Source organism: Emiliania huxleyi, assembly GCF_000372725.1.
Source record: "Emiliania huxleyi CCMP1516 unplaced genomic scaffold EMIHUscaffold_37, whole genome shotgun sequence".
NCBI classification, from domain to species: Eukaryota; Haptophyta; order Isochrysidales; family Noelaerhabdaceae; genus Emiliania; species Emiliania huxleyi.
Window position 1 is genome coordinate 71,509 of NW_005199194.1, and position 25,375 is coordinate 96,883.

At 67.1% G+C, this 25,375-nt stretch overlaps 8 protein-coding genes across 8 annotated transcripts; 4 read left to right on the forward strand and 4 right to left on the reverse strand.

Annotated features, from left to right (window-relative positions):
* Positions 1-935: 935 nt before the first annotated feature.
* Positions 936-2,410, forward strand: EMIHUDRAFT_355371 (hypothetical protein; the record flags this gene model as incomplete). Its single annotated transcript, XM_005771821.1, is given in 3 exon segments — positions 936-1,016; positions 1,090-2,311; positions 2,325-2,410. A coding segment is annotated over 1 exon segment (408 nt), but the record flags the coding sequence as incomplete, so codon positions are not given.
* A 111-nt stretch (positions 2,411-2,521) lies between these two features.
* Positions 2,522-3,679, reverse strand: EMIHUDRAFT_208984 (hypothetical protein; the record flags this gene model as incomplete). Its single annotated transcript, XM_005771822.1, has 1 exon — positions 2,522-3,679. One exon carries the CDS (start codon positions 3,677-3,679, stop codon positions 2,522-2,524), a length of 1,158 nt encoding a protein of 385 aa, XP_005771879.1.
* Positions 3,680-6,507: 2,828 nt separating this feature from the next.
* Positions 6,508-7,704, forward strand: EMIHUDRAFT_436042 (hypothetical protein). The gene has a single exon (XM_005771823.1). It carries the CDS (start codon positions 6,639-6,641, stop codon positions 7,599-7,601), a length of 963 nt encoding a protein of 320 aa, XP_005771880.1. The 5' UTR covers positions 6,508-6,638; the 3' UTR covers positions 7,602-7,704.
* A 3,649-nt stretch (positions 7,705-11,353) lies between these two features.
* Positions 11,354-13,098, reverse strand: EMIHUDRAFT_208989 (hypothetical protein; the record flags this gene model as incomplete). The annotated part of the gene is made up of 4 exons (XM_005771824.1): positions 11,354-11,365; positions 11,566-11,880; positions 11,989-12,053; positions 12,417-13,098. 4 exons carry the CDS (start codon positions 13,096-13,098, stop codon positions 11,354-11,356), a joined length of 1,074 nt encoding a protein of 357 aa, XP_005771881.1.
* Positions 13,099-13,335: 237 nt separating this feature from the next.
* EMIHUDRAFT_208990 (hypothetical protein) lies at positions 13,336-15,913 on the forward strand (the record flags this gene model as incomplete). The annotated part of the gene is made up of 6 exons (XM_005771825.1): positions 13,336-13,743; positions 14,094-14,137; positions 14,314-14,488; positions 14,656-15,168; positions 15,323-15,571; positions 15,641-15,913. 6 exons carry the CDS (start codon positions 13,336-13,338, stop codon positions 15,911-15,913), a joined length of 1,662 nt encoding a protein of 553 aa, XP_005771882.1.
* A 490-nt stretch (positions 15,914-16,403) lies between these two features.
* On the reverse strand, positions 16,404-17,126 carry EMIHUDRAFT_208991 (hypothetical protein; the record flags this gene model as incomplete). The annotated part of the gene is made up of 1 exon (XM_005771826.1): positions 16,404-17,126. The coding sequence occupies one exon, from the start codon at positions 17,124-17,126 to the stop codon at positions 16,404-16,406; it is 723 nt and encodes a 240-aa protein (XP_005771883.1).
* Positions 17,127-17,675: 549 nt separating this feature from the next.
* On the forward strand, positions 17,676-19,896 carry EMIHUDRAFT_208992 (hypothetical protein; the record flags this gene model as incomplete). Its single annotated transcript, XM_005771827.1, has 3 exons — positions 17,676-17,755; positions 17,874-17,939; positions 18,006-19,896. 3 exons carry the CDS (start codon positions 17,676-17,678, stop codon positions 19,894-19,896), a joined length of 2,037 nt encoding a protein of 678 aa, XP_005771884.1.
* Positions 19,897-22,251: 2,355 nt separating this feature from the next.
* On the reverse strand, positions 22,252-24,658 carry EMIHUDRAFT_464003 (hypothetical protein; the record flags this gene model as incomplete). The annotated part of the gene is made up of 3 exons (XM_005771828.1): positions 22,252-22,963; positions 23,040-23,586; positions 23,669-24,658. The coding sequence occupies 3 exons, from the start codon at positions 24,656-24,658 to the stop codon at positions 22,434-22,436; spliced, it is 2,067 nt and encodes a 688-aa protein (XP_005771885.1). The 3' UTR covers positions 22,252-22,433.
* Between the last annotated feature and the right edge of the window lie 717 nt (positions 24,659-25,375).

A 25,375-nucleotide genomic window follows, 5' to 3' on the forward strand; every position in this document is an offset into this window, starting at 1 on the left:
GCCGCTGCGAGCCCCTCCCCCGCCCGGCGGCGAGAATGGCGGCGGCGGCGCGTCGCTGCTCCCCGCGGACGATGCCGAGGGCGGCGCCGACCTCTCCAACTCCTCCTCGCGCTCCTCCTCCCCCGCGCAGCGGATGGGCGCCTGCAACATTGGGCCGCGAGGGTCTGGCGCCTTCGACTTCAGAGACGACTCGGCGCCCTCCGCCCGCCCTCCGGCGCGGCAGGGCTCGGGCGGGGCAGCCTCCGGGGGAAGGCGGGGCGAGGAGCCGCTCGGCGTCGCCTTGCTCCGCTGCTTCTCCCTCGTCCGCAACTGGAGGTCCAGAGAAGAGCCAGAGATCACCAGAGATCACCAGAGATCACCTGAGATCACCCGAGATCACCCGAGATCACGTAACCATAGACCACCCGAGAGGAGACCGCCCGACGTCACCCCGAGCTCGCCGAGGCAGGTCGCTCGGCTCGCTGCGCGCCGACGGCACGATGGGCTGCCTCGACGGGATGCGATGCTTCTCGATGGCGTGGGTCATCTTCGGCCACACGATCGTCTACGCGATGGGCGCCTTGCGGTCTCCAGCTCGACGCGGAGCTGTGAACCGCGTCTCCTCACGCGTCCAGCTGTGAATAGGCGCGGGCGGTCTCCAGTTCGACGCGGAGCTGCTGCCGCCCGGCTGGGCAGACAAGCTGCCACCGTCGACGCTCGCTTCCTTCTCGCTGCCGCCAGAGGGGGGACGGCTCGCCACGGCCGCCTGCCAGCCCGCGCTTGCCGCCCCCCCCCTCGGCCCTTGCCTGACCCCTGCCGGAGCGTGCCCACAGGTCAGCTATCAGCTCGTCCCCGCCGCCTTCTTCGCGGTCGACACCTTCTTCTGGCTTTCTGGCCTGCTCACCACGCACGCCCTCCTCCCCTCCGTCCGCAAGGCCGCCTCGGCCGGCAAGGCGTGGTGGAGCGCCTACCCGATGTACGCACTCGGCCGCTGGATGCGCCTCTCTCCGCTGGTCGGCGTGCTGCTCCTCACGACGGTGGGGCTGCACTGCCCGCGCTCGGGGACATGTCTAGGACACGCCCACGACATGTCCGAGACACGCCCCGTAGGTCGGGCTGCTGCCCGCGCTCGGGGACGGGCCCATGTGGAGCTTGGGCGGCGCCGAGGGGGACGCTTGCAGGGCGGGCGGCTGGTGGCTCAACCTGCTCTACGTGCAGAACCTCTTCGCGCTCGCCGCGCCCGACTCGGCCCTCTGGCGGTGCGAGGGCCACCTCTGGTACCTCGCCAACGACATGCAGTTCTTCCTCGCCGCGCCCCTCTTCGCGTACCCCCTCGTCACCCGCCCGGCCGCCGGCTGGGCGCTGCTCGCCACCGCTTTGACCGCCTCCACCGCCGCCAACGCGGTCATCGCCGCCGTCAACGGCTACGCCGCTTCGCCTCTCTTTGACCAGACCTACTTTACGAACGTGTACATCCAGCCGTGGACGCGCGCCCAGCCCTTCCTCGTCGGCGCCGCCTTCGCCGCCTTTTGGGACCGGCTTCAGGGCGGCGCCGCCCCCCTCGCGCGGCGGCACTCGCCCGCCAGCGCCGCGTCGCACGCCCGCCGAGCCGATCCGGCGTGGCTGGTGTGGGGGCTCGCCGCCGGCGCGGCGGCGGTGATGCTCGCCCTCTCCTTCGGCACGCTCGGCCTCTACTCGGCGCTCCCCTCCCCGTGGAGCGAGGCGCAGAACGTGTCGTACATCGCCCTCTCTCGGCTCGGCTGGCCAGTCGGCCTCTCCGCCGTCGCCTACCTCTGCTTCTCGGGCCAGGCGCCGCTCGTCAACGGCCTCCTCTCCTGGTGGCCGCTGCAGGTCTTCGGCAAGCTCACCTTCGCCGCCTACATTGTCCACCCCGTCGTCATGTACGGCGTCAACTACTCGACCACCGCGCCGATCGAGTTCTCGGACATCTGGTTCGCAAAGTCTTTCACGAGCTTCCTCGCCTGGGCCTCGCTGCTCGCCCTCCTCCTCTGGCTGCTCGCCGAGAAGCCAGCCGCCAACCTGCTCGCGCTCGCACTCGGACGGCTCGGCCTCAAGGGCTGAGGAGAGGGCGGCGCGCGGGAGCAGGCGAAGCTCTCCTGTCTGTCCGTGTTGATTACGAGATGTGTGAGACCACCGTACGTATGAAGGGGAGAGGGGGGGGGCGCGCGAATGGAAGCTCGAGATGTAGCTCTTGTCGGGAGACGATGTGGTGTGTGGCTGTGGGGGTTTGTGTGCGGCCTCCTCTCGCGCTGCCGCTCCGCGGGCCACCCCCCCTCTCTAGCTCTAGGCGCGGGTAGAAAGGCGCGCCCCGTAAAGCCGTACCGCGCGTACGTGCCCGCAAGCTGAGATGCCTGTCGATCTCGAACCTGTACTAGTCTTGTGGTCTCGCGTCTCACACTTCATTCGTCACACGGAAAGTCAAAAGGACAAAATCCCATCTGGATCTGCATCGGCCATCGCTTACGCTTTTTTCTCCTCCCTCCATATAAACCCTCGACGATCGACGTGTACATGCACATGCCTATTCTTCAACAGCCTGGACGGGGCCCTCCGTCTCATACTCAGCCTCCCCCGCGGCCGCCTCAGCGTTACTCCTCGCACGCGCAAGCCGATCTTGGACGGTCGTCTCCGCCATCAAGTTGGAGGCAGACGCGCTGGCCCTCCTCGCCCGAGCGACGCGCGTGGCCACGAGAATCGCGGTCTCCGCCGCCTGCTCTTCAGTCTGGTCCGCACCCGTTACTGTCTCAGCCTTGCCTGTCTCCTCCGGCGCGCCCACGTTGTCGGCAAACTTGACAGCCGTTTTCTCCGGGAGAGGCGTCACCTCTGTCGCGGCTGCATCCGGGGCAGCCCCGACGGCGGCGGGTTCACCCTCATCATCAGCCGGGACAGGCAGCCACGCCACGGATCCGCGTGTCATGCGCGTCATGCGAGGCATTGCTGGGAGATCGCCCATCACCGACGGCCGCACAAACGGCACCGCCTCGAGCGCCATCTGTGCCTCGGCTTCGGCCCGCTTTCGACGAATCATCTCGGCGTGCGCAGCCGATAGATCGCGGCCTGCCTCTGCAACGATGCAGTCATACTCCTCGATTGCAGCGCGCAGATTCTCCTCCCCACCAATTTTGAGGGTCATGTTTGCGGCAGAGATGCGCAGCGTCCCTCGTCCGGTGAGCGCGAATGCAGCAGCGTATGCGATGCGTGCCAGAGCATAGTCGCCTCCATCATTCGCTCCCGCGCCGAGCGAGGTGAGCTGCTTTGTCACTTTGTCTGCCAGCTTCTTTTGCCCACCGCAGGTCCGCCACCACTTCTGCTGCGTCCGCGCGGTGGTCGGTGCAGAGGCTGTGGTGGTGCCGGCGGCCAGAGCGGCGCGAGCCTCACCTCGTTTGCGCTCGACCAGTTGCCGCACGGTCGTGCTCATGGATCCGGGGTGTTTATCTTCGTGGGCCAAGAGCACCTCGTACTCGGCACACGCCCTCCGCGCTTCCCCGAGCTTGAAGAGCATGTTGGCCGCGGAGATGTGAGCGGTCAGCGTCCCGCCCCAGGTGGCTGAGAGCAGGAAGAGGGCTGCTGCGCTCATGGTGGCGCCCTGCTGGTTGGCGAGCGTGGCTAGGGTGTGCAACGAGGCAAGGTCCAGCTCGCCCTGCTCGGGCTCGACGGTGTTGACCCGTTCAGTGTCCATTACCAGGCAGTGGCCGACGTCGGACTGGCGAACTAGGAGGGACGTCCGACTGAAGAAAAGTTCGCACCCCGATTGCAGAAGGACATCGATTCCTTCGGGGCACGGGGGGCATTCAGCACAGCGTAACCACTCTTCTCCTTCCACTCCCGCGCCTCTCGCGGCGCGAAAGGCGGCCGAGAGAGGTGCGAGATATCGACGTCCAGGCTGCCCACGCGTCGCGAGGGGGGGCTCGTCCGGCACGTCCGTCGTCGGCGTTATCGTTTTTTTACGGTACATCCACAGATCTTTTACATAACATTAACGGATAATCTGTGGGTCCCGCATCAACCATCATTGAACGCGGGCTCAATCCACAATCGCTCAAAACTCAAAAGACAAAATTTCTCCGTTTCTGCGTGACTGTGGTGTGTATGATGCCTATGATGCGCACACGCCCCCTCCGTGAGCTCACATCGACTTGGGTGCGGGGGGCCGGGGCGCGGGGGGATCGGGGGATGCCCCCACACGGCGTCACGGCCCCAGCTGGCCAGCGGCCCACCTCCCAGCTGACGTCAGCTGTGGAGTCTGGCGAGAGGCGCGCGAGTCCTCGGGCGGAAAAGTGCTGACCGCCACGGAAGGCCGCGAGAAGCGGGAGCGCCGACCGCCGTGAGCCGTGTGGGCGGCGCTAGCCGGTTAGCGGCGGCCGCGCCGGCCGGCGCGCCCGCGCCGCGCGGGGAGAGAGAAGGGGCGCGGAGGAATAGATAGGGAACTCTCGCGAGGAGTACGGCTATGATTTTCGCATGAGACGGTCTCGCTCGAAACCAATGACGCAATGTCCATCAAGCTCTTTTTCTTCGTGTGTTAACGTCGTGTGTGGCGCGACGCGCGCCGCGTGGGTTCGGCTCAGGCGAGGCTTCGCGAGGCCATCGTCGACACGTCGAGGGTGTGACGTCCCTCGAGAGCGTCGCCGTTGGCCCTCAAGCTCAAACGCCTCGTGGAGCAGTCCCTGCGGGCGGGGAGGGCGCTGAGGTGAGAAGGGCTGCTGTCTGCGGCCCGAGGGCGTGGGGACGGTCTGCAGGGAGGCGCTGCGTCCGATAGGAGCGAAAGAGCTTTGGAAAGACTCCACGGTTAGTATTGTCGTACGGAGGGGGTCGTCATGCGCAGGCCTGGCTGCTGGGAGCTGCTTTGGGAAAGAGTGGTCGCGCGATGGCTCCGCACCGGGTGTGAGCCGGCCTCGTGGATCGACGGCCGCCGAGAGCGCAGCGCGTCTCCGCGTCGTCCTGCGTGGGGGGGAGAGGTGTCACCGAGTCGCGAGTTGCATCTCGGCGCCTCGTGGTGGAGTGGCGGAGGAATGCCGGGCGGTTATGACTCGTATGCGTCCAATGGAGGCGGCAGGGCCGCCCCGACTGGCCGGGCGCCGCAAGCGGGCCTCGGCATCCGCGGCTGGACGGCAATCTTAAGGACCGCGCGCACACCCCGCCCGCGCGCGACAGGACGCCGCGATGGAGCGGCGGGGCTGCTGATCTTCCAAGGTGTCTGGACCACGCGACCGGCGAGAGCGGACGCGAGGTAATTCGTCCTTGGTAGGGTGCGAGGCGTGGGGCGGGGGCTGCGCGAGGTTTCTTGAGAGGGCGGGAAGGAGGCACCTTTAGGCTCTCACGACGTTACGCCGGTTGGTCAGCCGCGGCGCGAGAGCGACATGCGCGAGAGCGGCGGCGAGAGTGGCGAGAGCGGCGACGTAATGTGCTTATGACAGTAGCACGAGGGAGGGTGTGGGCGGGCCGCACCCAGGGCTCACCGGGGCCCGGCCATCCCCGCCCCCTCCCTCACCTGCCCCACCCCGGGGCCTCACTCGCGATGCGCCGTCCCGGGGGGGTAGCTCGCTGCCCGACCCCAGGGCACCCCACACACGGCGCTTACGGGCGGGCCACGCGCACGCGGCCCCGTACGCCTACCGCGCGCCCCCGGCCCACCAGCGCCACGCCCCGAGGCGAGGGAGAGCGGCCCGTGCGGCACCACCGCTCACACAGAACAACACAAACTACAAATCAACTAAACGGGTGACCCCACTCTACTCTGCACAGACAGTCCGCACTGCTCCAAACGCACATCTCTACCATCTACCGATGCGGACGCAAAAAGCGCGCCTCGGCGAGACGGATCGCGTCACTTTGCCTGGGCCTGCTGGAATCGCCGCACGCCAGCGCTGCGTGATGATCTGGTCCCAGTTGTCCATAGGCTCGGTTGTGTCGTCTGTGTATCTAGATCCGGGTGTGTTTCGCGCCTAAGTTGACCACAAATCCCGCCTAAAAAATTGAAAAAGCAAACCCACGCTCCGTACGAAAGTACGAAAGAGCTGAATGGGCGGGTCGGATGCCGGGGGGCGGGGTGGGGGGGCCCAGGGGGGGGGGGGGGCACCCGGGGCGCCTCACTCTGAGGAGCTCCGCCCCGCCCCTGCCCCTCACTGCCCCGGGGGTGGGGCCTCACCCGCAGCCGGCGCGTCCCGGGGTGGGGTCTCGGGGTGAGTCCCGGGTGAGGCCCGCCCCCCCCCCTCCCTCGGGCTACTGTGAGAAAGAAAGAAAGAAAACAGACAACCCAAGGGAGGGATGGGAGGACGGCACGCCGCCACCACACAGGGATTTTAAGGAGAGGTGTGTGGTGCGCTATCCGTCGCCCACCCTAGGGAGTCTGCCTCTTCCTATCTCTCTTCGCAGTCTCTCGCTGATTCTCGCGGGCTACTGTGAAAAGAAAGAAAGAAAACAGACAACCCAAGGGAGGGATGGGAGAGGGCTACTGTGATAAGCACATAATGGGGAAGAGGGATTTTCTTTTTCTATTTCCTCCGACGAAGTGGCTCTCGTGGAGAGCGCAAGAAGGGAGCCCGGGCCAGAGGCGCAGAAAAAAACCATTGCGCCGCGCGCCAACCTCGAGAGCAGTCCCGCCGCCAAGCCTGCCACGAGCGCCGGCCCATCTCACCTCCATGAAGAGGCGCGCTGCCGCGTCGCCTCGCCCGCCCGCCAAGCGCAGCGCGACCTCGCCCGCCAGCACGGTCCGGACGCACAGCCTTCTCCCGATCATCAGCCTCACGGTGCCGCCGGAGGTGCTCATACTCGGCACGCATCCGAGCCGCAAGTCCCTCGCCGAGAGCCTGAGCGAGAAGGAGGTCCGGATGCGTGGCGGAGCGGGTCCGCAGAACTACGGTCACAGCCAAAACATCTTCTGGAACGTCGCCGGCTCGGCGTGCGGCTTCAGCCGGCACGCAGTGAGCTACGAGAAGCAGTGCGAGGCCTTCACGGCGCGCGGCTGCGTGCTTTGGGACGTGGTGCGAAGCTGTTTGGGTAAGGGGAGCCTCGACAGCGACATCGACAAGTCTACGATGGAGGCCAACGACATCCCCGGCCTCCTCTCCCAGCACCCGACGATCCGCCGAATCTGCATCGCCAAGACTGCAGCCGCCTTCCTGTGCCACTCCAATGGCCACGCTGCGTGGCTCAAGACAGGCGAGGCAGCCGGGCGGAGATGGGACTTTGTCCTCCGCACCGCCAGCCCCGCCACTGCCGAGACCGCCTCCGTGCTGGGAAAGTACTGCCGGCGGGCCACCGGCTCGGAGATCGAGGCGGCCGTGCAGAAAGAGAGGGCAGCCGGAGACGGCGCGTTGCAGCGGACCGTCGAGCTCGTGGTGCTGCCTTCGACGAGCCCTGCAAACGCGGCGATGTCGCCCGACGCAAAGGAAAAGGTGTGGCACAGAGCTGCGTATGGCTATGAGCGGGCGCCCGCCGCGTACCGCTGCGTCGGCTGCGGCGCCGTCGGCGAGCACTGGTTCGTCGACTGCGACCGGAACGAGGAGTGGCGGCGCCAGCAGATGGAGAAGAAGACGCGCGGCGACCTGTTTGTCGAGGAGGTCGACGGCGACCGATGGCTGTACTCGAAACCAAAGGCGTGAAAACGTAGTTGGTGGGGCGAGGCGAGAAAAATTAACTTTAAGAGCTGCTCTCCAGCGGTGGATCTCGTCGCATTAGTAAGGTAAGGTAAAAGGTAAACGTCTCCACACACAAAAAGTGGTGGGGCAAGGGGGGGCGACCCTCGCATCTCCACGCCCGGGACACGGGCAGGAGCCCCACGGCATTCAAAGTGCAAGCACCGGCCCGGTGCCGTGGGTGAGCAACCTGCACCCCACTCCCTCCCTCCATCGCATTAGAGATTAGTGTCAATGTGTCATGTGTGAAGTAGGCTCCCGGCACATCGACATCTAAGAGAGTTTTTCTGTGTACCGCGCCGTATCTGGGAGATTATATACAGTGTAAGTCGTAAGTGTGTCAGTGTGAAGAGTGCCCAGTGTCAGAGTGGCTTACCAGCAATTCGCCCATCCGTGCGTCCAGGCGCCGCGTGTGCTCTGGCAGGCGGCTCTCGTCGCACGCGAGCACCGCCTCCGCGACGGATCGCCCGAGCACCGCGTGGTGGATCAGGCCGCGCGAGCCGAGCCCGCCAAACAGCCAGGCGGCGCAGCCACCGCCTCCGAGCGCGCTCCTGCCGCCGCCGTCCCCTCGCCTCGCACCTCGCACCTCGACCGGCAGCTTGCAGACGAGAGGCACGTACCCGAAGTGCGAGCGGGGAGGGAGGGCGCGGACTCCGGCGTCGCACCTGTACACTCAGCAGAGGAGGGTGTCAGCACTCTACAGGGCAACGCTGCAGTGCGGGCTGGCTGGCCCGGCACCGCACGATCGGCGCGTCTCGGATCGAGGGCAGCATCTCCTGCTGGTGCGAGGCGAGGCCGGGACGTTAGCACAAGCCTCGCCACACCAACTCCCTTCCTCTCCGCCCCTCTCCTCCAGTGGCGCCAGCAGCGCCGCCGCCGCCTCGGCCTCGCTCGGAGGCTCGCGGAGCCCTTCCGGGTCGTACTCGAAGGTTGCGCCGCAGAGCAGCAGGTCGCCCCCCTCCCCCGCCGGCACGATGTACTTCCCGCAGATAAGCGGCGTCTCCAACCCGGCTCGGTTCTCGAGGTGCAAGTTCTGGCCGCGGCACGGCCGGAGCGGCAAGCCAGACAGCTCGGCGAGGTCGGAGGCGCGGGAGCCGAGGCAGACCACCACAGCGTCGTACGGCGCCTAGGGCCAGGCTCCGAGAGCTCTCGGTGGCCCGCCTGCCGCAAGAGCGCCACCACGCCGCTTCACGGCTCCTCCCCTCGCTCGCTCGCAGCCGCCGCCACCGCCGCCAGAGAAGGGAGGGCGCTGCACCGCCACTCGAGCCCGCTTCCTCGCTCGCGGGCGATGCGGCCGCACAGGGCCCACAGCGCACGCAGGTAGGCCGGAGTGTCGACGCGCAGCGCCGACGGCGCGTGTGCGACTCCCTCCACCCCGGCGCCCACCGTAGCTCCGGCGATGGCGCTCGCGTCGGAAGCAGAGAGCCAGCGCTGCTCGAGCGCGGCGCTGGGCGCAGCAGCAGCGGCGCCGCCAGCGCGACTGGCGCGCTCGAGCTCGCTCGCCAGGTCGTGATCGAGAGCGAGGCGCAGCAAGCCGCTGGCCTCAGAGACGCGCTCGGAGCTGACTGCCTCGCACCGCTGAAGCAGCGCAGACGTCGCAGCGAAGCCCTCCTGTCCCATCCATATCTCGCGACCCTTTGGCGTGAAGGGATGGAGCAGACCGGCAGCAACCGCAGAGGCACCGCCAAGGCCCGGTCCGACCTCCGCGTCGTACACGTGCACCTCATCAGCTCCGCCATCGAGCAGAGGCACCGCCGTCCCGAGCCCGGCGAGGCCACCGCCGAGGACAGCGACGCGCATGGCGACCGCTGCCGGCAGCAGCAGCAGCCAGCCTCCACGCATCCTCATCAACGATTGGCTCGCTGGCGAAGCAGGGCGAGACTAAAAAGAATTTTGGCGACCGCGCTCGATTACTCACTCATCAGCGTCAGCGCGGTCGAAGTAGCACGAGCAGGCGCGCCGGATCCACCGCATGGCTCGCCTCCCCCATCTCGCGCGCCTCGCCGCCGGCAGCGGTCGAGTCCGCGCTCCACTGCAGCACGTGCAGCTCCTGCGGCGGTGCAGGGGCGGGCGGGGTCGGCATGAATCGCGCTCAATGTGAACTGGGAGAGGAGGCTGCTGTGCTAGCAGCGCCTGATCGAGGAAGAGCTGCGCCAAATAGAGCGTCGGCACGTCCGCCTCCCAGCGCGCCTCCGACACCGCCCGGAACGACAGGCCGGTGGCCGCAGCGACCGCATCAACGAGCGCCTCTCCCTCTGCGCAGCTCTCTCCGGCAGCCTCGAGCGCTAGAGGCTCGCATCGCAGCTCGAGCTCGTCGCAGCAGGTCGCGGACAGGCTGCCTCGCAGGCTGAGAGAGAGCTCGTCCTCCGACCCCACCGCGGAACGGACGGCTGCGGAGAGATGCAGAGAGTCGGGAGTCACCTCCACCTCGGCAGCGCCAGACTGCACCACGCCGCCGCCGGGCGGTGTGAGAGAGGCGGACTCGAGCGAGAAGGTGCCGGACCACAGGTCATAGTCCACCGACGGGTCGGGCCGTGTCGGGTTGACCGAGGAAAGCGCCGTCACCAGGGCAGCAGCATCTGCCGAGAGCACGCCCGCCTCGGCTGCCAGAGCGGCCCGCAGCGCTGCCTTGGCCGATCTGAACCAGGCCACGTCGACAGCAATCTCGCTGGCGCGCGGCGAGGTGGCGCGGCGAGGTGCAGCAAAGCCGGTGGCTAGCGTCAACGTTAGGATCATGGCTACACGAAGAACGCAATCGAACGCCTATTTCCGGCTCCTAGCCGGATAGGGGGTCTGTTGGCACTGACTCGCGCCAAAACGCCCTACCTACTCGAGTACCTTACCCCAGGCAGAGCGAAGCGAAAAAAGAAAAAGAAATTTGCAGCGCCCTTTTGGGCGAAACAAGACCAACCTACCTACCTATCTGGGAGGGGCCAGCCAGTGGCTACAGACCCCCTATCCGGCTAGGAGCCGGAACCCAGCAGCTGTGCAGCTCAAACGAAAAAAAACGGGGCGAATATGCGGGTGGCACTCCCATCCCTCCCTTGCGCCTTGGCGCTTGGGTTGCACGTTTTCTTTCTTTCTTTCTTTCTTTACTCCTGATTTACTCCCCCTCAGGGCGCCCTCCGCAGCGGCGCTGCCTTCCTGCCACGAGAGAGGAGATTGCGCACACAGCCGCAGCGAGAGGCACTGAGATCATCTCTCTCTGAGATAATCTCTCTCTGAGTCAGAGTACAGAGAGATCAGTCACCAGAGTTGGTTCAGAGTCAGAGAGCAGCCTTAGGGTGCAGCAAGACCCGAGCGCGCCCGGGCTCCACCTCTCTCGCCGCGAGCGATTATTAATAATTGGCGGTGCTTTCTTTACTTGCTTGCGGACTTTGCGGAGATCAGCAGGAGGATGTACGAAGAGGTTAGGAGCGGCAGGGACCCGAGGGACCATGTGGAAGACGGCTAGTGCTAGTCGTGTAGTCCCCCATCGAGGGATGAGGGAGGACGACCCCGGCTAGCCGCCGACCACACCCACACGAAAGAACCCTGCACAAAGATCGCAAGGGGAAGGCCCTTCAAGGGCGGGGACCTGTTCCTTTTTACCCACCTCACAGTAGAGAGGTGTCCGTTTTTATTTATTTATTTATTTATTTCTTGCTTGCGTTCTGTCCTTGCTTGTTTGTCAGGGTGGGCGTGCAGCGTGCAGCGTGCAGGTTGTGCTTGTGGTTGAGTTACCGACCGCACTCCACAAGTGTGTGCCACCCACATGCCCGTCTGCCATGATCGTGCATGGACGGCTGAATACCCCGGTGAGCTCACAGCTCACCCGATGCCTCCCTCGCTACCCCGACGGCCATCACCTCTGCCCTGCCGCCACCTCGCCGCCTGCTCCGCCTGCGCCGCCGCTCGCGCCGCCGCGGCCCGACAGCCCCGACCTCCGGACGTAGTCCACGCCGTTCCAGCCGATGTCGGCTCCGAGGCCGGCTCGGAGCTTGCGGTAAAAGGCGTGGAACTGGAACGTGTCGCCCGAGTGGCGCGAGACGTCGATGCGGTGGCCGCAGCGCCCCTCCGCCTGCTCCGCCGCGTCCGCCTCCGAGATGAAGATGACGGCCTGCATCTGAGCGCTGCCCATCGCGGCGAAGTTGCAGGGGAGTGTCTTGATGGAGAGCGGGTTGGTGGCGACGCCCGGGACCTCGAAGGGGACGCCGAGCGCGGAGAGCACCTTGCCCACCCGCTCCACGGACCCCTCGAGCCCCCCCTCCGCCGGCATCTCCCAGCCGAGTCGGCGGACGGGCACGCAGCTGCGGGCCGCCGCGGGGGCGCGCGTGTCCGCCCTCGCCCACAGCGAGGCGACGTCGGGAGACACCTTGCGCGGCAGCTCCGAATCGGGCGAGTAGAGCACCGCCAGCGGCCGCTGCGAGCCGCACTGCCCTTTTTGGGAGCGCGCCCGGAAGGGAGGCGAGTTCGGGTGCAGCGCCAGCGACTGGAGCGAGGTGCGCGCCACGCCGTGCGGGCCGACGACGGGAGAGGGAGGGGGGGGCGCGTCGCCCGTGCGGAGGCGCTGCGGCCCCGGGGCGATGAAGCCGTTCTGCGCCGCCGCCGCGTGCCCTCCCTCCCTCCCCGCCGCCGTCGCCGTCGCCGGCTCCGCCTCCGCCCTCTCTACCGCTCCTCCTGCTTCCCCTGCTGCGCCTGCTGCGCCTGCCGCCCCCGCCACCCCTGCTGCCCGTTCCGTGCTCGCCGCCGGCCCCGCGCCCACCCCGCCGCTCGACGCTCCTCCGCAGCGAGGGCCTTCACGGCCCGCCGCCACGCCGAGGCCCGAGCAGAGGGTCAGCGCCGCGGCGCCCGCGTCTTTGGCGCGCTTGAGGGTCTTCCTGTGCTTGCCGTTGCCGTTGCCGTTGCCGTTGCCGGACAGGTTGACGGGCCGAAGCAGCTGCAGCTGCCACGTCATCACCTCGGCGCGGGCCTCGTGCACCGTCATTCGAGCCTCGGGAGGCAGCGCTATCATGCCGCACAGCAGCGAGATGACGGGGGAGGTGAAGTGCGCCGGGCAGCTGAGGCGGGAGGAGGCGACGAAGCTCTCCCAGAAGGGACAGGCGACCGATTTCGAAGCGAACGGCGGGTAGCCCGTCAGCAGCACGTAGAGGAAGACGCCGAGGTTCCAGGTGTATGCCGACTGCACCTCCCGCAGAGGCGCCTCGGGCGGCACGAATATGACGTCACCGCTCAGCTCGCACGCGGGAGGGACGCCAGGAGGCGATGCGGTCTCGCTCACGCTGATTGCGCCTCGCTCACTTACGTAGACATGCGAAGGAAGGAGCGGGACATAAGCCTCCTGTCGCTCGACGTAGTCGAGGAGCGACTGGAGCACAGACGCCGCAGCCGCGTCGGTAAGCGGTCCGTCTTCGGCGATGGTGTCGAACAGCGGCTGGCCGCGTGCCTCCGAGGAGGAGGCCTGGGCGGCCACGGAGGCGGCCATGGAGGCCGGGGGAAGCAAGTGGTGGGGCGTTGGTCGAGACCTTTCTTCGTGATTTCCCACAGCTGACACGCACGCAAAAGAAAAAACCCAGGTGCGCCGAAGCTCCGTTACGCAAAAACATGCGACTTGCGACTTGCACTCTTTCGTGCCACTCGCTCGCGGGTGCGCGGGGCATGGCCTCCCGCGCGGCTCGCGCTCACTCGGCCTGCCTCCGCCTCACGGCTGGCTGAACACGCCATGGGTCCGCCTGGTGCGGCGCTGCTCGCTCGCTGCGCTGCACAAAGCTGCGAGAAGCAGGGTGGCCTCCTGAGCTTGAGCATGGCGCAGCGCGGCTGCTGGTGCTCGAGGGCGGCCGTGCAGTGGCGTGAGGGCCTGATTGGTGGTGACCTCGTGCTGCTTCAGCGTGCGCAGCATGCTCCCTCACCCGGTGCTGAGACATGCTGGTGGGCGACTGGCGCCAGCTTCTCAGTGCTGTCCCTGGCGTTGTGCAGCATGTCGCAATACTCCTGCTGCGCTGACCGGCGCGCGGGGCGCGTCGTGCCGCGAGTGGAGCGAGAGGCTCGAGGCGCGCGGCTGTCGGTCAACCCTGCGGCGCATGCACGCCGCCAAGGCTGCTCGACAGGCGACTGGCATTGTGGCGACGCGGTCGCCGTTACTCCAACTTTGCTTTGCCGATCAAAAGCGCCCGTCCTTTGCTTTTTAGCCGCCGAAATTTAGCTGGCTGTTTTTTCTTTATAGGCGTCTGCAACTTCCAAGCTGCGTATTCTTCTTGTATTATCGTCGAGTAGTGCAGGTACTCCGTGGGGGCAGTATGTATTCTTGTAAGATGTGCGTATTCTCGTCTCACTGGCTCCGAGTAGAAAAAGAAAGAAAACATGTTACCGAGTAGAGGGGGCGTTCTGCTGCTAGGGGAAACCTGGAGCGCGGAGCTAACCCTCGGAGACCCGTGTTTACTTTAAGGCCCTTGCCCTGCGAACGCGCACCCCCGGGGCTAGGGCTCTCCTGCCCGCAACCCGATCCCAATCATCCGGCCCGCTGGGTGCGCTTCTGAGCTCCCCGGCCCTGGATGTGCGGCTACTGACTGCACTCCAAGTGCTCCAAGTGCCCCCCAGCAGGAAAGCCGCGACGCCGCCTCTTTGCGCCACTCGCTCGCGGCGGCGGGAGACATGGCCGCCGATGCGGCTCGCACTCGCTCGGCGGGCCTCCGTCCCACAGCCGCTCGGGCGTGCCAGTGGTCGGCCTGGCGCTGCACTGCACAAAGGATCGCACAAGGCTGCGACAAAAAGGGGAGGCTCCTTTCGATTTCGCAGGATCGCACAAGGCAACCGGCGACTTAGTCACAAAAAACAAAACAAAAATATACGACGGACCGCTCGCAAGAGACCATTGGGTTTGTACTATTAACAACGAAGGCGCTCTCAAAAAATATATAACACAAATTCGGATCCGCAAATTCTTTAGTTCTTTTCCTTGTTCTTTTCGGTTCTTATTTTTAAAACCCCGCGGCTTCGTGTATTCTTTTTTGCATAACCGGTGCGGGAAAATTCTTTTTTTGAGGCCAAGCAAGGCGAGCACTCTCCCTCCAGCCAGCTGCCCTCCAGCCACGCTCCAGCCAGTGCGCGACTCGTGCGCGACTCGTGCCATATGCTGCCCGCCGCCCTCCACGCGGCGCCGCTCATGTTCCTCATCGGGCTTAACACCGACACCACCGTCGCGAGGCAGATCACGCTCGCGTCTCCGAATCGCGAGGCCTTCGCCTGCACTCTGGCTGCAACGATCGTCGCCATCCCGGCGGTCTCCATCCTGCTGCTGCGCGTGCTGGCTCCGCCGGCGCACGACACGCTAGGCATGCTCACGATCGCGCTGCTGCCGGGCGGCCCGATGGCCAACGTGATCGCCGTCCTCGCCGGGGCTAATACAGACCTGAATGCGTGCCTGACCGCCACCGAGCAGTGCGTGTCCGTGGTGCTCGTCTCGCTCGGCCTCCTCGTGGTCTATCCGCTGGCCTTCGACGCCAGCCAGGTCGTGCACATCCCGTACAGGCAGCTCGCCTCCTCGCTCGCCTCCACAGTCTATCCGCTCGGCCTCGGCGCGACCCACCGCCTGCGCCGCGGCCGCCGCGCGCCCGCCGCCCTTCCCCACCCGCACGGGCGCGGCTGTAGGCATGCTCGCCTCGTGGCGCATCAGCCTGCTCCCCGCCGTCCGCGCCGCGTCCGACGAGCAGAAGCGGCGGTGGAGGGGGCGGCTGCACGTGGCCGTGCTCTCCGTCTTCGCCGTCACCGTCTTGTCGAACCTCTTCGCACGGCCAGACCCGTCGAGTGCGAGCCTGCAGGGCGCGCGGTCCGTCCTCCTCCCCCGCGTCACCCTGGTCGCCTCCGCCTGCTTCGCCCTCCTCGTCCTCGCGACCGGCGCGGGGCTCGCCTGCCTGCTGCCCGGCCAGCCGGCAAAGAACCGCACCTCGATGATCCTCGAGGTGCCCCGTCTCGGAGGGAGGGAAGCCGTGCGGGCGTCTCCTCCTAGCCCTCCCCCGCTCCGTGCGCAGGTTGGCATCCGCGATATCGCCCTCGCGCTGCCGCTCCTCACCTTCGGGCTGCCCTCCCTCCCCCTCGCCGAGCAGCTGCAGGTCCTGTGCGCCGCCCTCTTCGCCGCGGCGCTCACCAATGCGGGCACTGTCGTGGTGGCCCTGGCCTACGGCGCGCCTACATGGTCGCTGGTGAGGCATTGCAAGCGAGCGAAGCCGGACGACCCGGCGGCGGAGACCCGATCCGACACCTCGGACGAGGGGAGCGGGCTCACGGCTCACATGCAGCTATAGCTCTCGTTTTTGCGGTATTCGTTGTGAAAAAGCACTAGTGTGTGTAAGTGTGTGTAAGAGCGTGAGACTATCTGCTGAGACAGTGCAGACACTGACACACCCGACTCCCGAGGTCCGGCGGGCGGCGCCCGCTCTGAGCCCTGGCTGTCAGGCTGTCAGAGGTGACCCATCGGTGCTGTCAGGTGATCTGTCAGGCTGTCAGGCACTGTCAGGTGCACCTGTCAGGTGCCTCTGTCAGACCAGCTGTCAGGTGCTGTCAGTGCTGCTCAGCGCCCGCTCTCTAGCTCCTCTCGGTCTCGCCTCTCTTCCCTCTGCACTACGCCTCTACGGCTCGGCCTCGCTATAGAGTCTAGTGTGTCTAGACGTAGACCCAAAGCGAGGGTCGCCCCCCCTTTTGCCCCACCACCTCTTGTGTGCTATGTGGAGAAGTTTACCTTACCTTACCTTACCTAGCTACAAGAGCCGGACTAATCGATTCCATTCCGAGTTCTCACACTCGCATGGCGGTTGGCGAATCCGCCTGCAGATGGCGATTGCCAAAAAAGGGGTTTGTGGAGCCTGGTGAAGGCGGCTGGCTCTGATCCGGGACCGGGACCGCCGCGCCGGTGTCGATGCGTATCGCTGCTGCAGGCGGGGCCCGGCCGCCGCCAGAGCCGTACTTCGCAGCCCCGAGTTCGAGGCTCGCAGCCGGCGCTGGCGCAACCTCGCGGCGATTCCACTCGAGCCAGGCTTCACGCGTGGGGTGGGGTGGCAAGCGGAGACACGGAAGCGCGGTGAGGCCCAGCCAGACGACCCCCGTCGCCGCGCAGATGCAGCCGGTGATGAAGTGCTCGAGCAGGACCCCGGTTGCAAAGTACTCGGTCTGACCGCCGAGTGCGAAGGTGGAACCGGACACAACCATGAAGCACCCCTTCCCGCCGTATGTGGCCAGCGCCCCCACGTATCTGATGACGAAGCGGGCGCAGAGCGGCGATGGCAGCTCCGCGGCCAGGAGCAGCAGTGCGCTCAGCATCTCCGCCGTCGCGATGGTGACGCGCGTCGCGCCAGCGGCAGGGAGGTCAGTGCCGCTCCACGGCTCCAGCTCGCCCTCGTAGCCGGATCCGTGCTCCAGCACCGCACCGTCTAAGAAGTAGGGTCTCAAGGCGACACGGATCACTGCATCCACCATCAGCGCAATCGCAACTCCAGCCGTCCAGAGCCGGAGCCCCCTCATGAAGAGGACGCGTCGTCGGCGGCTCGAGGCGGCGGCGGGCGCCGCGGCGGGCGTCGCGGCGGGCGATGGTGGCTGGCGTTGGTTCGGCTGCGCCCACGACGGCTCTCCCTCGCCGCTCATGCCGCGTTCCTCCTCCGCTAAGGACTTCAGCTGTCGTTACCCCCGCCGCGTTTCTTAATTTCGTCTGTTATTGGGGCTCCCGCGCGCGTGAGTAGTGAGTGCGTGCGTGCATCCCAACCAACATAAGTGATAGATTTGTGTGTTGTTGCTAACTCCCTAGCGCAGACCGTCTCTCGCTCGGCGGCGGCCGGCGCGCTTGAGCACGTTGCTGCCGGCCGAGCGAGTGCGCGCCAACACAGCCTCTCTCTTTTGCTTGGAGCACTTGGATAGATAGTCAGGCTCGGGCTGGACACCAGCGCGGTATGGGTGGACGCAAGACAGGAGATATCTAGCTGGGATGCGATTTTTTTTCTGCTGAGAAGGCAAGAGGCTGCAAAAGTCGGTGGAACGCGGAGAGTCCCGCCGCCGCCGTCTCCAGCTCGGAGCGCGATGTTTTACGACCCTCACGTGCTCATCAAGAAGTGCTCGGTGGGCACCTTCTACCGCATCGGTACCAAGGTCTACGAAAAGTGAGTCCGCCCCCCCGCACAGCGCGCTCGCGGCCGCCTGCGCCGGTGCCTTCCTGTTGTGCAGCACCCGCAACCGCACCGACCACCTGTAACGTCGAGCGAGTGAGCGGGGAGCGAGGGGCCGGGAGGCGAGGGCCGCCGCGTGGGTCAGCAGCATGGACGCCCCCCGCGCCGATCGCAAAAAGTCATGTCCCGACCGGCCCGCCGACCCCACACCTGCCGCTGCACGCCTGTCCTGCCGTGCCCACAGGCTCTCCAAGAAGGAGAAGGCGTGGGCGAGGGAGCACATCAACCTGATTTTCACCATCGATTACATCAAGGCACCGAGGGTGCCGCTCGCGCTCCGCCCCTCCGCCATGCTGCTCCGTGGGGTCGTTGAGCAGCACAAGATGGACACCAAGAGGCTCCTCGACAAAGTGGCAAAGCTCTGGCACCAGCTGCTCGCCGACTCCGCCTCGTCCACGAGCCGCTACGTCAACCCGACCCGCCTCGCGAACATCACACGGCCGGACGACGCGTGCGACCTCGACTTCGACCTGCCCGAGCACCTCAATGGGCGCCCGCTCGGTGACGACGTGTCCGCGGCGGACCAGGCGGACTGGCTGCTCAACGAAGGGGGCCACTTCACGGACCTCGCAGACCCCGCCGCCGATCCCGCCTTCCCCGCCGGCACGCTAGCCCTCCCCGGCAGCCGCAGCCGCGCCGGCAGTGCAGCGGGGCAGCCGCCATCGCCTATTTTCGGCGACGAACCCCCCGCCGTGCCCGCGGAGGGTCACGACGGCGCAGCACTCGGGTTCGAGTTTGAGGAGTACGACGAGGCGGACCCGACTCTCCAGCCGGCCGCCGCGACGGGGGGCGGAGCACTCGGCGGGGCGGAAGAGGAGGCGGTGGCGGGCGACCCCTCCGACGGCGGCCTTAGCGCTCACCAGGCGGCGGAGTTTTTCACGGGCGCACCGCCGCTGATCGGGCTGGCGGACCAAGGGGAGGTCGACATTGCTCAGCTCCCCGACCACCCGGGCCCGGCCGAAGCGGCGGGAGCACCGCCGGGCGACGTTGCGGAGGGCGAGGGCGGAGGCGAGGGGACCTCGAGGACCAAGCCCCGCCGGCCGATGCTCATCGACCTTCAGATTAAGCTCGAGAACAAGTCGTCGGGAGCGACGCCTGCAGCGCTTCTGTGCGACCTCGACGCGCCCGTCGAGGAGCGGCTCCGGGGCTCCCGACGCGGCTCGACGCGGTCCGCCCGCCGGCGTGCGCCACGACCGCCGCGGGGACCGGCTGCAAAGCAGGGCCTGGCCGCCGAGTGGCTGCGCCCCGACCTGCGCCACCTTCCGATTCTGCGCGCCTGCCCGGCGGTGAGGGAGCTCCGCAACCGCCGTGTCCAGGAGGCCCTCTCCCTCCTCTCCCTCTCCGAGCAGAACGCCGCGCAGGGCGAGGGCGGCGCGCGGCAGGACGCGGCTGAGGGCGTGACTCCGATGGACGTCACGCCGACCGGCCCGGGCACGCCACCGCTGCCCGGAGGCGAGGGCTACGGGGAGGAGGGGGCGGAGGCCGCCGGCGACGTGCCGATGCTGCCCTCCCCGGAGGATCCGCGCGCCAGCCAGGGCGGTGCGGCCGAGCAGGGCGCAGCCTTCGACCCGCGCCGCGTGTCGAGCCTCGTGGGCGGGCTCGCGCCGCTCGCCGGCGAGAGCGGCGCCGGCGGGGAGGAGGGCCCTGCGGCACGGCTCCCCTCCATGTCTTTCGGAGGGTCGCCGCCTCCAAGCTTCGCCGTCGACGCGCTCGGCGACGCGGGCATGCAGGACGCTGCAGAGGGCGCGCCGGAGCCCTTTGGAGATGACGAGTTTCCGTACGGGCAGGGCTTCGACCGGCTGCAGCTCGACGAGGGGGAGGACCAGCCGGAGAGCGCTAGCAGGTCCGCGGAGCTGCGCGCCGAGATCGAGAATGAGCTGCGCGCGGCTGCGGGAGGGCGCGTCATCCTCAACGCATCCCTGCTGCTCCAGCTGACAAACGTCAAGAAGCGGCGCGATGCGGCGCTTCTGCTCTTTAACGCGCTGTCGCTCGCATCGGCGTCCCGCGTCGACCTCGAGCAGGCGGATGCCTACGGCGCCATCATCCTGACCCGCGGGCCTAAGTTCGATGCGTGAGGCCGCCGTGGGCGCCTCTGTTGCCGAGAGAAGCAGCCGAGCAGCGCGGAAGTGCCTCTAGCCGGGGCCTCCGTGTGTATGAGAGCGACCAGTAGTAGCGCGGTCACGGTGCCATTAGACGGTGCCGCCGGCCGCCAGCATGCGTCGACCTCTCCGCTCCCCGACGAAGGCGCCTTGCGAGGTAGCGCAACGCCAGACGGGGGAGACGGGCGCGCGGGCTCGGGGGTGGGGGGGGGGGCGTGGCCGCGCCTTGCTAGTTGCTTCATGCTTGCGCGCGCGCCGCGTGCGCGGCCCCCCGCCGGCTCCCGCGGCGTCTCTCGTTGTGCGGGTCTACTGTCGCATGCTGACGAAAGGAGGAAGGATAACCGTGAGCCCGTCGACATTGTGTCATGACTCATGTCATAATTGCTGCTGCGGTAGAGACGCCTCGCACCTTGTGTGGCACCTCGTCGTGCGGAGGCTGTTTTGCTGACGCTCAGTTCGGGCGGTGGGGCAGCTGAAGGACGGCACCCGACCCAGCCAGACCCAGCAAACCTTTGCCTCCTAGATGCCCCCCCTCACTTCATACCGAAACTGCTGCGTCTGGTGCGACCCAACTTCGCATCCAAGCCCCTGGAGTTCGGCGTCTTTCGCGCCTTTTATCGCGCGGAGCTGGTGAGATGCCGCGTCGTCGAGAGCGAGCCGTGGCTCGCCGCACCCGTCGCCTTGACCGACTTGATCATCTGACAACGGTGTGCAGGCATGCAGCACGCAGCCCGTGGCTCAGCCGCCGGCTGTGGAGACGGTACGGGCTGTTGATCAGGCGTCATCGCAGGCTTGCAAGCTGACACCACGCGGGAAGCCCGCCTCCAGAATCTCTGGGGCGGCGGGGTTCAACTCCCCGGTGGGTCTGGGCAGCTGTACAACCTCCTCGAGCACGCCAGAAGGTGACACCCACCCGCCCCCATCCACAACTTGAGGCCAAAACCACCCCAGCTGCGAGTACTCACCCCGCCCTCCCTGCCACCTCAGGCGGCTTGTTCTCAAGCGGGCAACCAGCGACGACACGGACTGGGTGACCAGATTCGCGGGTCTCGCTGTGAGCGCCATTGGCACCGCCGCGATGGCATCACCGCCCCTCGCAGCGCCTCACCACGGACGCTCCGACGGCGCATATGACGGGGTGCGCATAGACGCCCGCGAGCCTCATCCTACCCTCGCCGCGCCACCGTCACCTCCACCCTCCACACGGACGCCCTTTGGCCGCCCTCGCCCTCACACCTCCTCGCGGCCTCCCGCCCGCCGCCGCCGACACCTTCCTCCGGCATGCCTCTCACCCTCGCCTCCAGCCCGCCCCGCCCCGTCACCCCGCCACCCCCCCCGCCGCCGCCACCCCGCCGTTTCCACTCTCGCCGCCGCTGCCGCCGCCGCCTCCCCAGCCGCCGCCACCGTTGCCGCCACCCTCGTTTCCACCGCCCTCGTCGCGCTCCACGCCACCGCCAAGATCGCCGCCCCTGCACCACGGCCGCCGCTCCCTCCGGCACCTCACACAACCCTCCAACTCTCGCTCCTGCCTATACCGCCGCCTCTCTACCCCAGACGTGCGCCCGTACTGCCGCCGTAGGTAGCCGTGTCACTGGGACCGCAAAGTCAGCCGTATCTTCGGCCAAGTCGCCCGCCGCAGCCCGCCAGAGGCTCGCGGCGGGCTGCAGAACGGTCGCTTGTGGCCGCCGTGCTGCCAGCCTCGCTCATCAGGCTGGTGGCGGGGGGATTTGGAGGTGTCACGGGTATGTCTAGGTCGCCTTAGCTGGCCACTGGGCGGCATGGGCGGCCGCGAGAGCGCGGCGCGAGCGTGCAGCGCTCGCTAGGCTGGAGACCGAGATCCGGCGCCGGGAGGTCTAGCGCCGCAGTAGCGGCCGGGTGTGGGCCGTGAGTGGCCAGGTGCTGCTCCCCCCGTACACCCCCCGCATACTGGGTGGGTAGACAGCGGTAGCTCTGCAGGACAAGGCTCTCTGTAGGCCCTTGCCGGGTGGTTATGGCTCCCGCGGGCGCTGTCGAGAAAAAATCGAGATTTTGCGAGATCGCACGTCCGGTTGGCCGTTATTTTTGTGAGTCGTGGCGCTGCCCGTGTGTTCGAAGCATGTAAGAGGATGCGTGGAGAGCAAAAAAGCGTGCACACGGGCTATTCTGGCCGACCCCAAATCTCCCCTCCCGACCCCTAATTCTAAGGGCGGCTGGGGCCTGGGCGGGCATGTCCATGTGTGTGATGTGAGCCATCTGTGCAGGCCTCTCGAGAAATCTGCTAGCAGGTAGCAAGATCACAGCTGCTGTCGTGTGTCGACGTCTCGGACGCATCGGACTCGGAGCTCCATCCTTAGAAGTGTGAAGACAGCAATGTCCAATGACGTTCTCTCTCTGGCTCTCCGGCTCTTAGCCGGCCAACAAGACCATAAGACGCGGTAGACACACGCGCGTCAAACGCGCACCAGCGCAGACTCTCCCATACGACGGCACCGCCCGATCCTCAGAGAGCCACACGCTCCCAGACCCACAAGGACCTAGCCCTGGGAATCGGCGGACGACTGCGAGGAGGCGCCCTCCTTGGCGCGGATGCCGCACGCGCGAGCATCGCTCTTGTCGAAGCCCCTCCCCTTGACAACCACCAGAACGTCCTGGTGCGCCGGCACCAGCTTCGAGGCCGCGGCCATGGTTTGCTCCGCGCGCTGCGGCGCCGTGCCGAGCGCGGTGAGGAGGACGGCCACGTTGTACGGAGTGCAGTCCACCTTTGCGAAGGCCTGCAGCGTGTCGGACAGCAGGACGTGCAGCCCGCCGCCCTTGGCGCGCGCGTTGCCCACGACGAAGCAGGCGAAGTGCTGCGGCTTTAGCAGCGAGACGGCCGCGGCGATGATGCGCTGGTACTTTGCGAGGAAGGCCTTGTACGTGGGGAGCATCGACAGGTCGAGGGGGCCGCCGTTGTACTGTTCGCGGTCATAGTAGGGCGGGCACGCGAGGATGAGGTCCGCGAGCGTCTCCGGCGGCAGCCCGCGGCTGGCGAGCACGCCCTGGTAGTGGCTCGCGATCTGCTCGCCTAAAGGGAAGGGTCGTAGAAGGTTCCGAGACGGTTCGCGAGCACGCCGCCGGTGAGCGGGGGCGGCTCTGCTCTCCGTCTCCGTGGAGCCAGGCGGGCGCGTGCTTGACCTCGCCGAGGCGGCCGCTCCGCTCGAGCTGCTGCCACTGCTCCTGGTTGGCGCGCACCTGCTTCGCGGAGATGTCGACGCCGACGTACAGGCAGCCGAGGCCCGCGCACACGATGCCTCGCACGCACCCCCCCGCGAACGGGTCGAGGACGATGACCGGCCTGCCGGCGGGGGCGAGGCGCGACCCGGCGGCGACGAGGCGCGGCCGCGGCGCGAACCAGCGGACCATGACCTCGGCGAGCACGGGGTCGAAGAGCGAGGTGCCCACCACCGAGCCGTCCGCCTTCTCGAGCACGCCGAGGCCAGAGGTGCGGCCGGCGGAGAGGAGCGTGTTCGAGCGGCCGGCGCCGCTGTCGAAGAGCGCGTTCCAGTGCTTCTTGCGCTCCTGCCACACCGGCTGCCTCGCGTCGAGCGACGAGAAGGGTGGCGCGACGAATCTGGCGCGCAGCACGCCGCCCTGCGCGGCCGAGCCATCCGGCACGCTCGGCACGCCGGCAGGGTAGGGGGAGGCGGCCTATACGGGACGTGTCCAGGACGTGTGAAGGACATGTTGTGGACGAGTGCCCTCGGCACTGTCTCGGCGGGGGAGGGCGTACGGGGGCTGCCTTGCAGGCGCCGCTCGCGATCGTCCACGGGGAGGCAAGCTGCTTGCTGCTCCACGGGGAGGCAAGCGATTCAGCCCCGCCCGCCGCCTTGCCAGGTGCCTTGCCCGTCGCCTTGGGGCCCGCCGCCTTGGGGCCCGCCGCCGAGGAGGACGGGGCGGCGGGAGCGGCGGGTCGAGAGGCGGGAGAGGGAGCGATGGCGTGCGCCTTCTCCTTCTCCGGCTCGCGGCCCTCGCCCTGCTTCTCCTCGTCGTCGTCCGACAGCGACAGGTCGATCACCTCCTCGCCCTCTCGGAAGGCTCGCAGCGATGCCTCGAGCGGCTCGTCCAGAATGCTGTCCAGCTGCTCCTCGAGGCTCGGGCCGCGTTGCGAGGCGGCAGGAGCGGCGGCCGGCGCGGCCGCCGCGTCGGCGACAGGCGCGGCAGCGGCAGGAGGTGCGGCAAGAGGTGCGGCAAGAGGTGCGGTGGCAGCGGCAGGAGGTGCGGCAGGAGGTGCGGCAAGAGGTGCGGCAAGAGGTGCGGTGTCAGAAAGGGCACTCGAGCGCGCACGCTTGGACGGCGCGCCCTGCTCTTCGTCACTGCGCCTCGCGTCATTCTGGTCCTCGAAGCGAGGCATGTGGCAGGCTGGCAGAGCCGCTCCCGCAAGCTGCGTGCGGAAAATCCCGCGCCGGAGACGAGGCGGCTCCAGCGCAACGCAGTCACCGTTCTGTAGGACCGCGCGCGCACCCTTGCCCAAGCGCTGCCACTCGCGTGGCCTCCGAGCACTCCAGACAAAGGAGAGCTGTCCGGCAAACGTGACGTCGAGGACTCCCTCGGCGGCTGGCCGGAACGTCGCGTGGCTTCTCGAGATATACTTTGGCTCCCCGACGACGTGCGCACGCCCGATCGTGCGGCCGCCGGCGTCGACGTCGAGCTTGAGCGAGTCCTGCAGCCGGTGCAGGCGCCACGGGGGCGTGGCGGCAGACGCTGACTCAGTCGCAGCCATTCAACAAAAATTGTCATTCGAGCCGCCCTTCAAGACGCTGTGGCTGCGGGATTTCTTTCTTTCGCGACGCCAGCCAAGGTTGTGAGCTGTGAAAAGGTCTGGGGCGCAGTCGCCACCGCGCGCCGCTCTCGCCGTCAGAGGAGGCCGTAGCTAGCGCTCGGGCCCACCCCCGCCCGCCGCCACGCTTCTTCGTCCGTGGTCGAAAAAGAAAAGAAAGAAACACGACGGGCAATCCAAGGGAGGGATCGTCTGTGGTCGCGCTGCGTCGGAGAAGGACAGATATTTGTTTGTTTTGTCTGCGTCGGAGAGAGAGATGTTGCTGCGTCGGTCGACCTTCACAACAATGAGTGTTCGAGTTGTTTGGTGTTGCTCAAAATCTCGACCTTCTCCGACGGATCCAAACAACAAACCCTGTCTGCACGTCTCGCGCGCGCGTGGTCCGTGGAGATGCGCTCCCCACTCCCGTCCCCCTGTGTCCCTGATCGTCCTTCCAAGATCCTGCTCGTGCAGGTGGGGACCCTGTCCTTCTCCCATCCCTCGTTTGGTTTGTCTGTTTTCTTTCTTTTCTTTTGCTTAGGGGCATTACGATGCCTCGGCATCGCAAGACACCCACGGACGCACGATGCTCGACCACGCAGCGAAGTGCGACCTCCAATCGGCTGACAGACACACATACACATACACACAACAACAACAACAACAACAACATGTACATGT

Bases quoted from the DNA above. Each gene is read 5' to 3' on its own strand.
- EMIHUDRAFT_436042 (XM_005771823.1), top strand. From the start codon at position 6,639: ATGAAGAGGCGCGCTGCCGCGTCGCCTCGCCCGCCCGCCAAGCGCAGC.